At 55.2% G+C, this 11,687-nt stretch overlaps 1 protein-coding gene and 1 non-coding gene across 2 annotated transcripts; both read left to right on the forward strand.

The window, feature by feature from the left end:
- The first annotated feature begins 229 nt into the window (after window positions 1-229).
- On the forward strand, window positions 230-7,541 carry PRSS16 (serine protease 16). The gene is made up of 12 exons (XM_021697245.1): window positions 230-299; window positions 375-535; window positions 1,189-1,288; window positions 1,399-1,528; window positions 2,821-2,944; window positions 3,180-3,257; window positions 3,339-3,386; window positions 3,894-4,184; window positions 4,946-5,087; window positions 6,945-7,124; window positions 7,204-7,349; window positions 7,464-7,541. The coding sequence occupies exons 1-12, from the start codon at window positions 230-232 to the stop codon at window positions 7,539-7,541; spliced, it is 1,548 nt and encodes a 515-aa protein (XP_021552920.1).
- A 3,750-nt stretch (window positions 7,542-11,291) lies between these two features.
- On the forward strand, window positions 11,292-11,365 carry TRNAI-AAU. Its single transcript has one exon. It is a non-coding gene; the product is annotated as a tRNA-Ile (tRNA).
- The last annotated feature ends 322 nt before the right edge of the window (window positions 11,366-11,687 follow it).

Consider the following 11,687-nt stretch of genomic DNA (forward strand, 5'->3'; position numbering starts at 1 on the left):
AGCGAGCGAGAGAGAAACTGGATCGGCAAGTCCCATGTCAGCAGGCGTCCCTTCCCCGCTGCGGTGGTTCCCACAGACGCTTGGCCTGGCCTGGGAGAGGCATCTGGAAAGAAACCCGAGCTCCTGGTGAAAGGCTATAAGTTTGAAGCCCAGTCCCAGGACCTGACAAAGGGCCTCAGCGCGTGGGGCGAACAGAGCGCCGAGAGGCAAGCGCAGAACAGGGGACAGCATGGCCGGCAGGCCTGCCCTGTGGCTGGGCCTTCTGCTTCTGCTTTCCCTCGGGGGCTCCTCAGCTCCAGGTAGGAAGACGCTGAGGGTCAGACAGGTGCTCCCAAGGGGGCCTGGCCTGACTCCTTCCCCTCTGTGTCCCACAGCCTCCCTCCTGAGGCGCCTGAGGGAGCACATTCAGCGGTTTCAAGAGAGCTCGGGCCTGAGCCTGACTTTAGGCCCAGGTGCTGGGGCCCTCCCAAAACAAGGGTGGCTGGGGCAGCCACTGGACCCCTTCAACACGTCTGACAGGCGATCCTTCCTGCAGGTGAGGCCAGGAGAAGGGGATCCCCCAGTCCCTGCATCGCTGGGCCCCACAGGCTCATCCCCTGCCTACTGTCAGCGTCCCCGGGGCCCTTAGCTGTGCCCTTGGTCCCCTGGGCTCCCCTCTCTGTCCTCAGCCTCCACATTCTTTGTCCCTCGGGCGCTGTCCTTCCCCCCACTTCTCCCCGTCCTTCAGACTGAGCTTCAAATCCACCACCAACATGTAGGGTCTCAGTATGCAGCAAAAGTTTGGACCTGCCTCACAACAGAAACCTGAAGAGCTCTAATGAATGAATGAACAAATTCACCAGATTTTACACCTACTCTGCACAGTCTGCAAAGGTCAGCTCACCTAGGTCCCACTTGCAAATCCATCTGCATTTCTTACTTATTCTATGGTCCTCATTTCAATATGCTAGTCCTACCCTTGACCCTGGGGACACAGGACTGAAAAGCTGACAAACTATGGCTCTTACAGATCTTACATTCTAGCTGAAGAGACAAACAGGAAAGAAAAGAACACATAAATAAACAAGCCTATTTCACATACTACCAAATATATAAAGACCCATAAGGGAGGGAGACTGCAACGAACTGGGAAGAGAGGAGAGGTCAGGACCCTCAATCCTACTTCTTCTTGCCCATCCCACCTGTTAGCGGTACTGGGTGAATGACCAGCATTGGGCCAGCCAGCATGGACCTGTGTTCCTGCACCTGGGGGGCGAGGGCCGCCTTGGGTCTGGCTCAGTGATGAGAGGTAAGAAGCAAGGGGGGGAGACACAGCTGGGAAGCTGGTGGGGGCAGGGAGGGGAGCTGCGCCTTACGGAGCTGCAGCTTGCATCCCCCCCAACCATATACTCTTCACAGGGCACCCTGCAGCCCTGGCCCCAGCCTGGGGGGCCCTGGTGATAGGCCTGGAACACAGGTTTTATGGCCTGAGTATACCTGCTGGGGGCCTGGACGTGGCCCAGCTCGGCTTCCTGTCCAGCCGGCATGCGTGAGTGAGGGCCGGGAAGTTGTCTGGGGCCGTGGGCCCGAGGAGGTCTGCATCTCGGCCTCCCTGTGTTGTTGACGTGGTCCTGCGCTGCCTGAAGTGGACCCCTGGGTCTCTGGTTCATGTTTTCTTCTCTTTTTCAGTGTCTCATGCTTTCTCTCTCGATCTCTGGGTTTCTGCCCCCCCTTCTTCCTCTCAGGCCATATTTGCACCTCTTTCTGTCTCACTGCAGCCTGCTGGTCCAGACCCCCCACGTCTGGTCCCTGGAGGACACAGCCTCCCCACCCACTGGTCTTCGCTTTCTGCCCCCAGCCCTTCAGTTACTGCACAGATGCAGCCGAGGGATGGGCTGAGCACACACCAGCTCACCACTCCCCCTCGCTCACGTCTCTCACATGCCTCTCATCTCACTTACAGGAAACGAGGCCCTTGGGCTCTGGGTCCGCAGTGAACCCTCTGACCTCCACTTTCTCACACTCCCTGGCCTCCAGCTACACAGAGATCCCTGCTGTTCCCCAGACTTCCGAGCACAGGGCTGCCTGGAGCCTTTCAACTTCCCTCTGCAGGGACGGGGTCCCCCCCACATATTTGTAGGGCTCCCTCCCTCCCTCCCTCGCCCCCCCACCCCTACTCAGTTAACAGCCCCTCCTGGTCCCCAGGGTCCTTCACCTGCTCCACTGTTCCGCAGGACTAAGCCGTCCCTCTCCCACCTGGCGGCTCTCGGCCTCCCGCTTGCCTCCCACCCTGTCTCCACCTCTAGCTCTTTGCCTCTGTGTTTCTTTGTGTCTCTCCATTTTTCACAAGCTAAACGGGTTTCTAGCTGCAGGAGGATGGCACTAACCGTTTCAGAAAGTCCGGGAAGAAAGAAAACACTTGGGATGGAAAAGAGGATGTTAGACGCATCCCAACGTCTCTCTTTGTAATTGTGTCTGTCCTTCCTTCGGTGGCTTCTACCCCCCCCCCCCCCGCCTAGGACCCCTCCTCTCCCTGAGTAGCTTTCCTCTTCTGCCCCCAACCCTTCCCTGTACTTGTCAGCTGTCCGCTTAAAATGCCTCAGAGATTTATCCTCCCGCGTGTTGCCCGGAGGAAGGAGGGTGGAGGCTTTCTGGAGGGGCCTCCCCTGGCCCAGGTGAGCACTTGCTGAGATGGACGCGGGGCGCGGGGAGCCCTCACACCGACCCCGTGAGAAGAGCCAGACTCCCCCCGTCACGTCTCTGGGTCCCCGCCCGCGCAGGGAGGGAATCTTCAGGGACTCCCGGCCAGGAGGGCCCACCGAGCCTCCCCTCTGCCCCCAGGCTGGCGGACGTGGCCTCTGCCCGCCTGGCACTCGCCCGCCTCCTCAACGTCTCCACCTCCAGCCCCTGGATCTGCTTCGGAGGCTCGTACGCCGGCTCCCTGGCTGCCTGGGCCAGGCTGAAGGTCCCCGGGACCCTCGCGGCGGGCTGGGGGAGGGGCCCCATCTCAGAGGACAGGTGTACCCCGTCCCCCCTCGCCCCCCCCCGCACCTCCCCTGCCCCCCAGAGGAGCTGTCCACGAGCCGTCCTCACCAGAGTCCGCGAGTAGAGGGCAGGGTACGCGGGAGCGACACGGGGGCGGGAAGTGTGGGGTCCCGGGTCCCCCCGGCCGCCACAGGCTGACGGCTGTCCTTCCTCAGTTCCCCCACCTCATTTTTGCCTCCGTCGCCTCCTCCGCTCCGGTGCGGGCCGTGCTGGATTTCTCCGAGTATAACGAGGTCAGCGCGGCGGGCGGCGGGTGCGGGAGGGGTCCTCAGCGCGGGGAGCCCCTGATTCCTTCTCCCGCCGTCCCACCGCAGGTGGTGTCCAGAAGCCTAACGAGCACGGCTGTCGGCGGGTCCCCGGAGGTAGGAGATAGGGCCAGTCCGAGGGAGAGCGGGACAGGAGGTCTTGGAAGGTGGGGGCCAGAGGGTGAAGCTTGCAAGTGGCGGGGTCTGAGGGAGGTCGGCGACCCGGAAGGTGGGCGGACTTTAGAACGCGGGAACTCAGAGATGGGGCGGGCACCGAAAAGCGGGGCGCCCCAGCAGGGGCGGGGCTGATGCGGGCGGGCCTGGGGGGCGACCCTATCAGGAGGGAGAGGTTCTGCGCAGGGTAATGGGGTCGGGGGGAGGCGACCCCACCAGGGGGGTGAGGCTCCGCGGGGGGCGGGGGGAGGTTGGGGGGGACGACCCTACCAGGGGAAGAGGCTCAGCGGGGCGGGCCCGGGAAGACGGCCGCGAGGAGCCCCGCCCGGGGGCGCGGCCTCGGCGGGAGCTCCCAGAAAGTGGAGCGCTCGGGAAAGACGCGGGTCCTGGGCAAGGAAAGGCGAGGCCCAGGCCGGAGTCTTCAGCAGCGCGGTCCCTCGCTCCCCGCAGTGCCTGGCGGCGGCGTCCGCAGCCTTCGCGGAAGTGGAGCGGCGGCTGCGCGCGGGCCCCGCGGCTCGCGCGGCGCTGCGGGCGGAGCTGGGCGCCTGCTCGTCGCTGGGCCGCACCGAGGACCAGGCGGAGCTGCTGGGAGCGCTGCAGGCCCTGGTGGGGGGCGTGGTGCAGTACGACGCGCAGGCGGGAGTGCCCCTGAGCGTGCGGCGGCTCTGCGGACTCCTCCTCGAAGGCCGGAGCAACGGCAGCAGCTCTGCGCCCTACCTCGGACTCCGGCGGGCAGTGCAGGTGAGCGGCCCTGCGCGCAGCTTGGTGCGGGGGAGGGGGGTCAGCCGGCAGGGGTTCCTGCTCCTCTGCTTGACCTTGGGCCAGCGTGAACCCTTCTGAGCCGTAGTTTCCTCTTCTGTGAAATAGGGGTGACACCTCTGGGCCCTCAGGGAGGTGCAGTGAAGTCGGTCAAGAGAAGCACGCAGTTTGCAGGTGTTAGCGACTGTGACTGTTACCTCTTTTGCCCATCTTGTTCTGTCCACTTCCCCAGGCCTGCAACAGAGTCTAGCGCAGAGCAAATGCGTAGCAAATGCGTGGCATAGCAAATAGCATTTACAGAAGGAAGGAGGAAATGTAGCCCTCCGGACAGAGTTCTCCCTAGAGCCGGGGATTCCAGCCCCCGAATCCGCAGCTACAAACAGCTGTTAACTTCTCCAGCGCTGCCTGGACCAAATGCTGTACCAAGGGCTTCACATATATTAGTTCACTGAATCCTCGCAATAGTTCTAGGAGACAGGCACTATTTTTATCCCCACTTACAGATGAGGAAACTGAGGCCCAAGAGATGATCACTTGCGCAGGGTCTCACAGCTGTCCAGTACCTGTAACCCATGGGTCCCCGTGGGTTACTCGCTCTGACCCCGGACTCCCAGAACTCTGCAGCTCTTCGGACTTCTTACCGTTGACTTGCAAGGACCTGTGTATGCTTTCAGGCCCTGGGCCCTGACTTGCTGGGGGGACAGGAGGAATTCATGTATGTCTGTGTGGGTATTGTCCCCTAGGTTGTCCTGCACAGCCTGGGCCAGAGGTGTCTAAGCTTTTCCCGAGCAGAGACAGTGGCGCAACTGAAGGTCACAGCCCCCCACGTGTCCAGCGTGGGCGAGCGGCAGTGGCTGTACCAGACTTGTACAGAGTTCGGCTTCTGTGAGTGACCAGCCGCACCCTCACCCCCCAAACAGACATTCTGTGCTGTGCCCGGACAAGCTGTCTCAGGGGGGTCTGGACTGGTTTTCATTTCGGTTGGACAACTGGCCAGACTCCTGGGCCTTGTTTAGCCTGCGGGGGTGGGGCTGGCGGGTAGACACTCCCCTAGAGTGTGCGTGTGCACGGCACCCTCACATACCTTCTCTCACACACAGCCCTCCACACGGGTGATCATCCCGCCAATCTACTCTTCGTCCGTGTCCCAGTCCCGGAAGGGCCCTATGGCTCCCTAGTTACCGTCTAGAAACCCTGGCAGTGTTTCTCATGCCTCCTTCCCTTTGTCCGCACAGCCTGCCAGTCCCTGAGCTCTGCCCGCTCTTCACCTCAGCCCCCTCTCTATTCCCAGCTCTGCTGTCCCCGTGGAGGCCCCCAGCCCCTCCTGCCTCCATCCCTGACCCAGCCTCCTCTCTGGTCTCCAGGCCCTCTATTCACCCATACAATCCAATTTCCTCACCGAGTCGAGAGAGATCTTTCTAAATACGACTTTGTCCTTTCTCTACTCAAAACCCATGGCTCCTCAGTGACCCTAGGGTAGGGTTGCCAAATAAAATACAGGATGTCCAGTTACATTTGAATTTCAGATAAACAAACACTTTTTTAGTGTAAGTATGTCCCATGCAATATTTGGGACAGGCACTAAAAAAAATGTTTATCTGAAATTCAAATGTAACTGGACATCCTGTAATTTTATTTGCTAAATCTGGGTACACTACCCCAGAGTTCAGATCCTTTCCACATCTCCTGAAGGCAATGAAGATATGGTTTAAAGCAAAGGGTTCAAATTCCAACTTCACCGTTTCATAGCTATGTGATCTTGTGCAAACTTGGGCAAATAACCTAAGCTCTCCCTCTGTGCCTTAGTTTCCACATCTGTAAAATGGGAATAACAATAGTGTTTCTCTCATAAGGCTATTTCCAGGATTAAGGGAGGTAATATATGTCACACGCTAAGAATAACACTGGTACATAGCACGTACTCCTCAAGTACTTACTGTTATTATTTTTACAAGACTACCTATTTTGACCCCCCAGTATAGCAGTTCTCCTGACACCTCAGGAAGTCTGCCCATACTCTTCATTTTCCTGGATTACTCATCTTCCTCTCATCACACAGATTGCTGGAGCTAAGTCTGCCTCCTGGCCTCCCCTTCTACCCCCTCCACAGTTCTGTGTTTTTCTCCCTAGCACTTCCCACAGTCTCATCATACAGACCTTATTGCTCATCTCCCCCTCTGCACTGAGTCCTGTCACCGCAGAGCCTGGGACTCTCTCGGTTGCTACTGGGCTCTCAATACGGTTCACGAGGCATCTGAGCATACAGGAGGTGCTCAATGAATGGTGGAGAAAGGAGTGAGTGAGTGGAAGGCTAAGGGAGTTAGATGTAGGCTGAAGGCTCGGGGGAGCTAGGGATTTTAAGCGAGGGAGACGTGGTCCAGTTTGTGTTTTACGCTCCCATGTCCCCTTGTCTCTAGCTGAGTACACATGCTGTCTCCCCTCTTTATGGGGCTTTCTCTTTTCTGTCTTTGCTTGGCTCACTCTTCCTAATTCCTGAAGGTGCTTTCCTGGAGCCTGTCATGCTCCCTCTGGGATTCCTCCTACCCCAGGCCTTGTCCATCACAGACAGGACGTCCTGGGCGGTCGCCGTCTGAGGGCAGGGGTGTCTCTCTGACGACGGGACCGTGAACTTACTGAAGGGAGGGTTTGGAGCAGTTTTGGTCATCACCAGGGAAAGCTCTGTAAGTGATTATTAAAGGGGAGGGCTGTAGGCCCCACACGGATAGATATCTCCCTCCACAGATGTCACCTGTGAGGACCCCAGATGCCCTTTCTCCCAGCTCCCAGCGCTGCCCTCCCAGCTAGAGCTATGTGAGCAGGTGTTCGGGCTCTCAGCCTCATCCATCGCGCAGGCCGTGGCCCAGACCAACTCCTACTATGGCGGCCAGACCCCGGGGGCCACCCAGGTGCTGTTCACTAATGGTGAGCCTGCCGTCAGAACCTGCCTCCTAGATCCCCACTAGCCCGGGTGGCAGCACACCATTCTTCCCTTTCTTACCAGGGGACACAGACCCCTGGCACGTGCTGAGCGTAACACAAGCCTCGGGACCCTCGGAGTCAGCCCTTCTCATCCCTGGTGCGTCCCACTGCATGGACATGGCGCCCAAGAGGCCCTCAGACTCCCCCAGCCTCCGCCTAGGGCGCCAGGTAAGAGAGCAGAGGCTCGGGGTGATTGGCATGTCATTTGCGTATCGATTTGCATGTGCCCGCCCACTGCGGGGCGGGAGTCTGACCTTCACAGTTGTGCGCACCTCTCGGCAGAGCATCTTGCAGCAGCTGCAGAAGTGGCTCGGGCCGGCAAAGGGGAGCCAGGAGAGCCGGGTGAGCAGCGGGGGCTGAGGGGCCCGTACCCTCGCCACCCCCTGCGTGGCCACCTCAGTCCTGGACGTAGTCACAGGACGGGAGAAAGCAGCTCGTGTTGAATGAGGACATTTCCCGGAAGTGGGCTTCAGCACCTGTTTCCACAAACGTCCTCACTCCTGATTGAAAGTGTGTTGTGTGACCAAGAGTTGGATAAATATAAGCAGAGAATTATTCTCGTTGTGAATATTGGTTTTTTTATTTTATTTTTTAGAGAGCATTTTATTAATCGTTTCATGGCTATCCTTTGTTATTGTTTAAAGTATCTTCTGTAAAGCTGCTTTGTGTCATAGAATTCTGGAACGATCTCACATCGATTTATTTTTTTCCTACTTTCAGAAACACAGCAGTCTTGGTAGGAGTCAGCTTCTCTGTCAGTCTGTTCGGGCTGCTGTGAGAAGACACACTGTAGATGGGGTGGCTCATGGCCCACTGCTAGGCATTTCTCATGGCTCTGGAAACCCCAAAGTGTGGGATCAAGGCACCGGAAAATCAGGTGTCTCGTGAGACCTCGCTCCCTGGTTCATACTCTTCTCTCTGTGTCCCCCACACTGCAGAAGGAATATTGGTATTTTAAATGCCAAATGTCAGAGCAATGTGCCCCGGCCCAAGTCCTGCTCAGACCCTGCTCAGACCTCAGACCCTGAGCTGTCCCTGCTTCTCACAGTTCCTTCTCTCTCTCTCAATCTTCCTTCCTAAGCCTTCACTCACCATCACTTCCCACCACCAGATGCTACTCTGACATCCTGATAGGGACGCCCCGGGCTTTGGGAGGGCAGGAAGTAGCAAGTCAGGGGGACAGCATCTCTGGGGAGCTGGGAAGGGCAGAAGTAAAGACAAGTCAGGATGAGAGAAGGGGTAAGAGAAACCACAGGCCATGCTCCTGTGAGGAAGTCGCTCCTTGCCTATCTTGACTCCAAACCCTTAGGACGAACTCTTTTTTCCTGCTTAGAGCTAACCCAGCCCTGTTCACAGGTGCTACCCTGTCCTGCTTACTGACCTTGAGCCATAGCCCCTCATGCTGGGGTCTAGCCTCAGAGCCTCCCTTTATGTGTTCAGCTGGTGCACCGCGGTCTGACACATCATGGGCGCTCAGTGCCTGTTGGGAAATGAAAGGATGGGGTCTAACCTCAACTCTTCACACACTTTTGGTTTTCCTTCCACTTGGCCGGATGCAGCTTCCCTCCATCTCCTTTGCAAACTTCTTTGCAACTTGACATCCGAACGCATTTGGGTTTGGTGCGAGGCTCTGTCCTCAAGCATTCTCGGAGCTTGCCTGGCAGGGGGCCTGCGGGCCCAGGCTGAACTATCGGGTGTACGTCATGGGGTGCATCGTGGCTCTGCGGTGGCCCGAGTCCCCAGGCTGGCTGCTGGTGACCGGGCAGCACACTGTTTTCACCCAAGATTGCTGTGCAGACAGCATCACTGTCCGCCTGCATCAGTCTCTGTTACAAAAGGATGGACAATTCTGAGGTGCTCTCCCTCCCTGGCCTCCCTGGCCCATACTTGGCCCCCACTATCTATTCTCTACCTGGCAACCACAGTGATGCTTTCAAAAGGTAAATTGGGTCATGTTACTCTTCTGCTTAAAACCCTCAGATCACTTCCAGCTACAACCTGAATAAAGTCTGAATTCCCTCCCGTGGCTACAAGGCCCTGCATAGTTCGGCTTTTGAGCTCTTCTCTGAACTCACTTCCTACTACTCTCGACACTGCATGCCAACCACGTGGCCTCTTTGATTACTTAACATCCAGAGCCAATTCCTACCTCAAGTCCTCACATTAGCTGCTCCCTCTGCCCAGAGGTTGTGCCCTTTAATGACCTTTATTTTTTTAAAGATGTTATTTATTTATTTATTTGACACAGAGAGAGAGCACAAGCAGGGGGAGCAGCCGAGGGAGGAGCAGGCTCCCCACTGAGCTGGGAGCCCGAGGTGGGGCTCCATCCCAGGACCCTGGGATCATGACCTGAGCTGAAGGCACATGCTTAACCGACTGAGCCACCCAGGCGTCCCCTTTAATGACCTTTAAGTGACTTCTTCCTTCTTAACATGGAGGCTCAACTCCAATGGCACCTCCTCCAAGAGGCCTTTCCTGACTGCTCCCAGGTCCCAGTCACTCCCTGTCACATTACCTGTTTTATGAACTTCCCAGCCACCAGCACTATCTGAAATGACCTTGTTTTATTTTCATTTTTGTTCAACTCCTCCACACTAGAATGCCCACTCCCTGAGAGAGGGGCTGTGCCATCCCAGCAAACACACCCATATGGGTGTGAACTCTCTTTTCTAGAAGCTCAAAGAATGCAAAATTGGATCCAAGATTGCAAAAATACTTCTCAGGACCAGGAGGATTGGTAAATTTGTGGTTCCCCTGCCTAATACTTTTGTTTACCAGTTATGCTCTATATCCTAGAAAATATTTGAATTCTAATGAGGATAAACAGTTTTGAGGAATGTAGAAGCATTGTGCTCTGAAGACCCCGGTCTGTCTCATGCAAATTCCACCCTTAAACATGATCAAGTAGGGCTTCTTTCCCCGGGCGATCTGCTTTGGAGGTCTCTGCTCTGGTGCGGAGGCAAGCATAACCTTATCCCAAAGTGAGAACTCCAGGGGCCTTGTCAAAATGCCTAGTCTATGCACCCTCTGTAGACCATACTCTCAACATGACAGAAATCTCTCACCTTGAATCTAGAGAAGAACAAAGGTGGAGCACTAGTACTACCTCATCAAAAGATTTCCTATAAAGCTCCAATAATTAGGACAATGTGGTTTGGGCATTACAGGTAGACAAAGAGATCAACGAGGCAGGACAGAGTCCAGAAGTAGATACACACACACACACACACACACTGTCAATTACTTTTCTACAAAGATGCCAATGCTAATCAGGGAGGAAGAAAAGTCTTTAAAACAAATGATTCTAGAACAGTTGGATAAATTATAGACCTTCTCTCAATCTCTTTTGCAAACTTCTTCACAACCTGACATCTGAATGGGTCTGGGTTGAGTGCTGCTAGGCTGTTTTCTCTTCCCGAGCATTCTCTGAGCTTCAGAGCTTGGGGGGAAAATGTAACCTCATCCCTACTCATACCATACTCAAAAATTAATACAAGTGCATCATAGATCTAAACATAAAGCTAAAACTATAAAATATCTAGAAAAAACAGAAAAATTATTTCTGACCTTGTAGTAGGCAAGTATTTCTTAGGGAGAAAAGAATAGCGTAGGATACACAGAAAGGGATAAATTCACATCAGAATGAAAACTTCTCATTAAAAAAATTCTCATTAAAAAACATTAAGGAATGGAAAGACAAGGAAAAGACTGAAGGAAAACATGCACGCTACATACATTTGGCAGATGACCTGGGTCCAGATTAAAGAATTCCCGGAAATCAATTTTAAAAAGACAAGCCAGTAACAAATAGGAGAGAGGAAGCCCCGCTCGGCGACTTGGGTCAGAGTCTTTTCGGGTCAGAATTGGGATTTGAGAGAGATGAGTGAGAGGGTTCGTTCATTCAAACCAAATGTCAAACTTCTCTCCTTTTCCCATCATCCAGGGTGGGGGAGCGCGAACTAGGAAGGATGTGGGATTTAAAAAAAAAAAAAAAAAATTTTTCTTTTTTGTTTTTTTTTTTTTTTCCCCCCCCCCCCCCCATTTGAAGAACCGGTGGTGCTCTCGGTTCTTGTTTACATCTTCGGAATAGGGGGACTCCGGCCGGCGGTTGGCCGGTTAGCTCAGTTGGTTAGAGCGTGGTGCTAATAACGCCAAGGTCGCGGGTTCGATCCCCGTACGGGCCACGTGCGCACTCGTTTTACCGTTTCTGAGCACAGTCCCCATGGGTCGTCCCCAGAGGACACCACTGCTGAGCCGAAATTCTTGTGAGGGCTGTTTTGACCTAACGTCTTGTTCTTGTTTCCTTTTTTTTAAAGAAGTAACAGACGAAAGCTAAAGTGGAGAGTATTTTTAAAGGAAATTGAGCAAAGTAGAGCGGGTACAGTTAGGCAAGAGGGGGATAGGAAGAGTTGGAGAATTTCCTGTTTTGTGTTGGAAAAAAAGCTGAAATGGTTTTGGCTCATACTACACTTTCCGTAAGGACTAAGAAAGCTTGTTTGCTTTCTT

Source organism: Neomonachus schauinslandi, chromosome 8 (assembly GCF_002201575.2).
Source record: "Neomonachus schauinslandi chromosome 8, ASM220157v2, whole genome shotgun sequence".
Taxonomy (NCBI): domain Eukaryota; kingdom Metazoa; phylum Chordata; class Mammalia; order Carnivora; family Phocidae; genus Neomonachus; species Neomonachus schauinslandi.

Excerpts from the sequence above, each read along its gene's own strand:
- PRSS16 (XM_021697245.1), top strand. The coding sequence starts at position 230 with ATGGCCGGCAGGCCTGCCCTGTGGCTGGGCCTTCTGCTTCTGCTTTCC. Across the intron at positions 300-374 it reads CGGGGGCTCCTCAGCTCCAG|CCTCCCTCCTGAGGCGCCTG; the intron begins GTAGGAAGACGC and ends TGTGTCCCACAG. Across the intron at positions 7,125-7,203 it reads CCAGGTGCTGTTCACTAATG|GGGACACAGACCCCTGGCAC; the intron begins GTGAGCCTGCCG and ends CTTTCTTACCAG.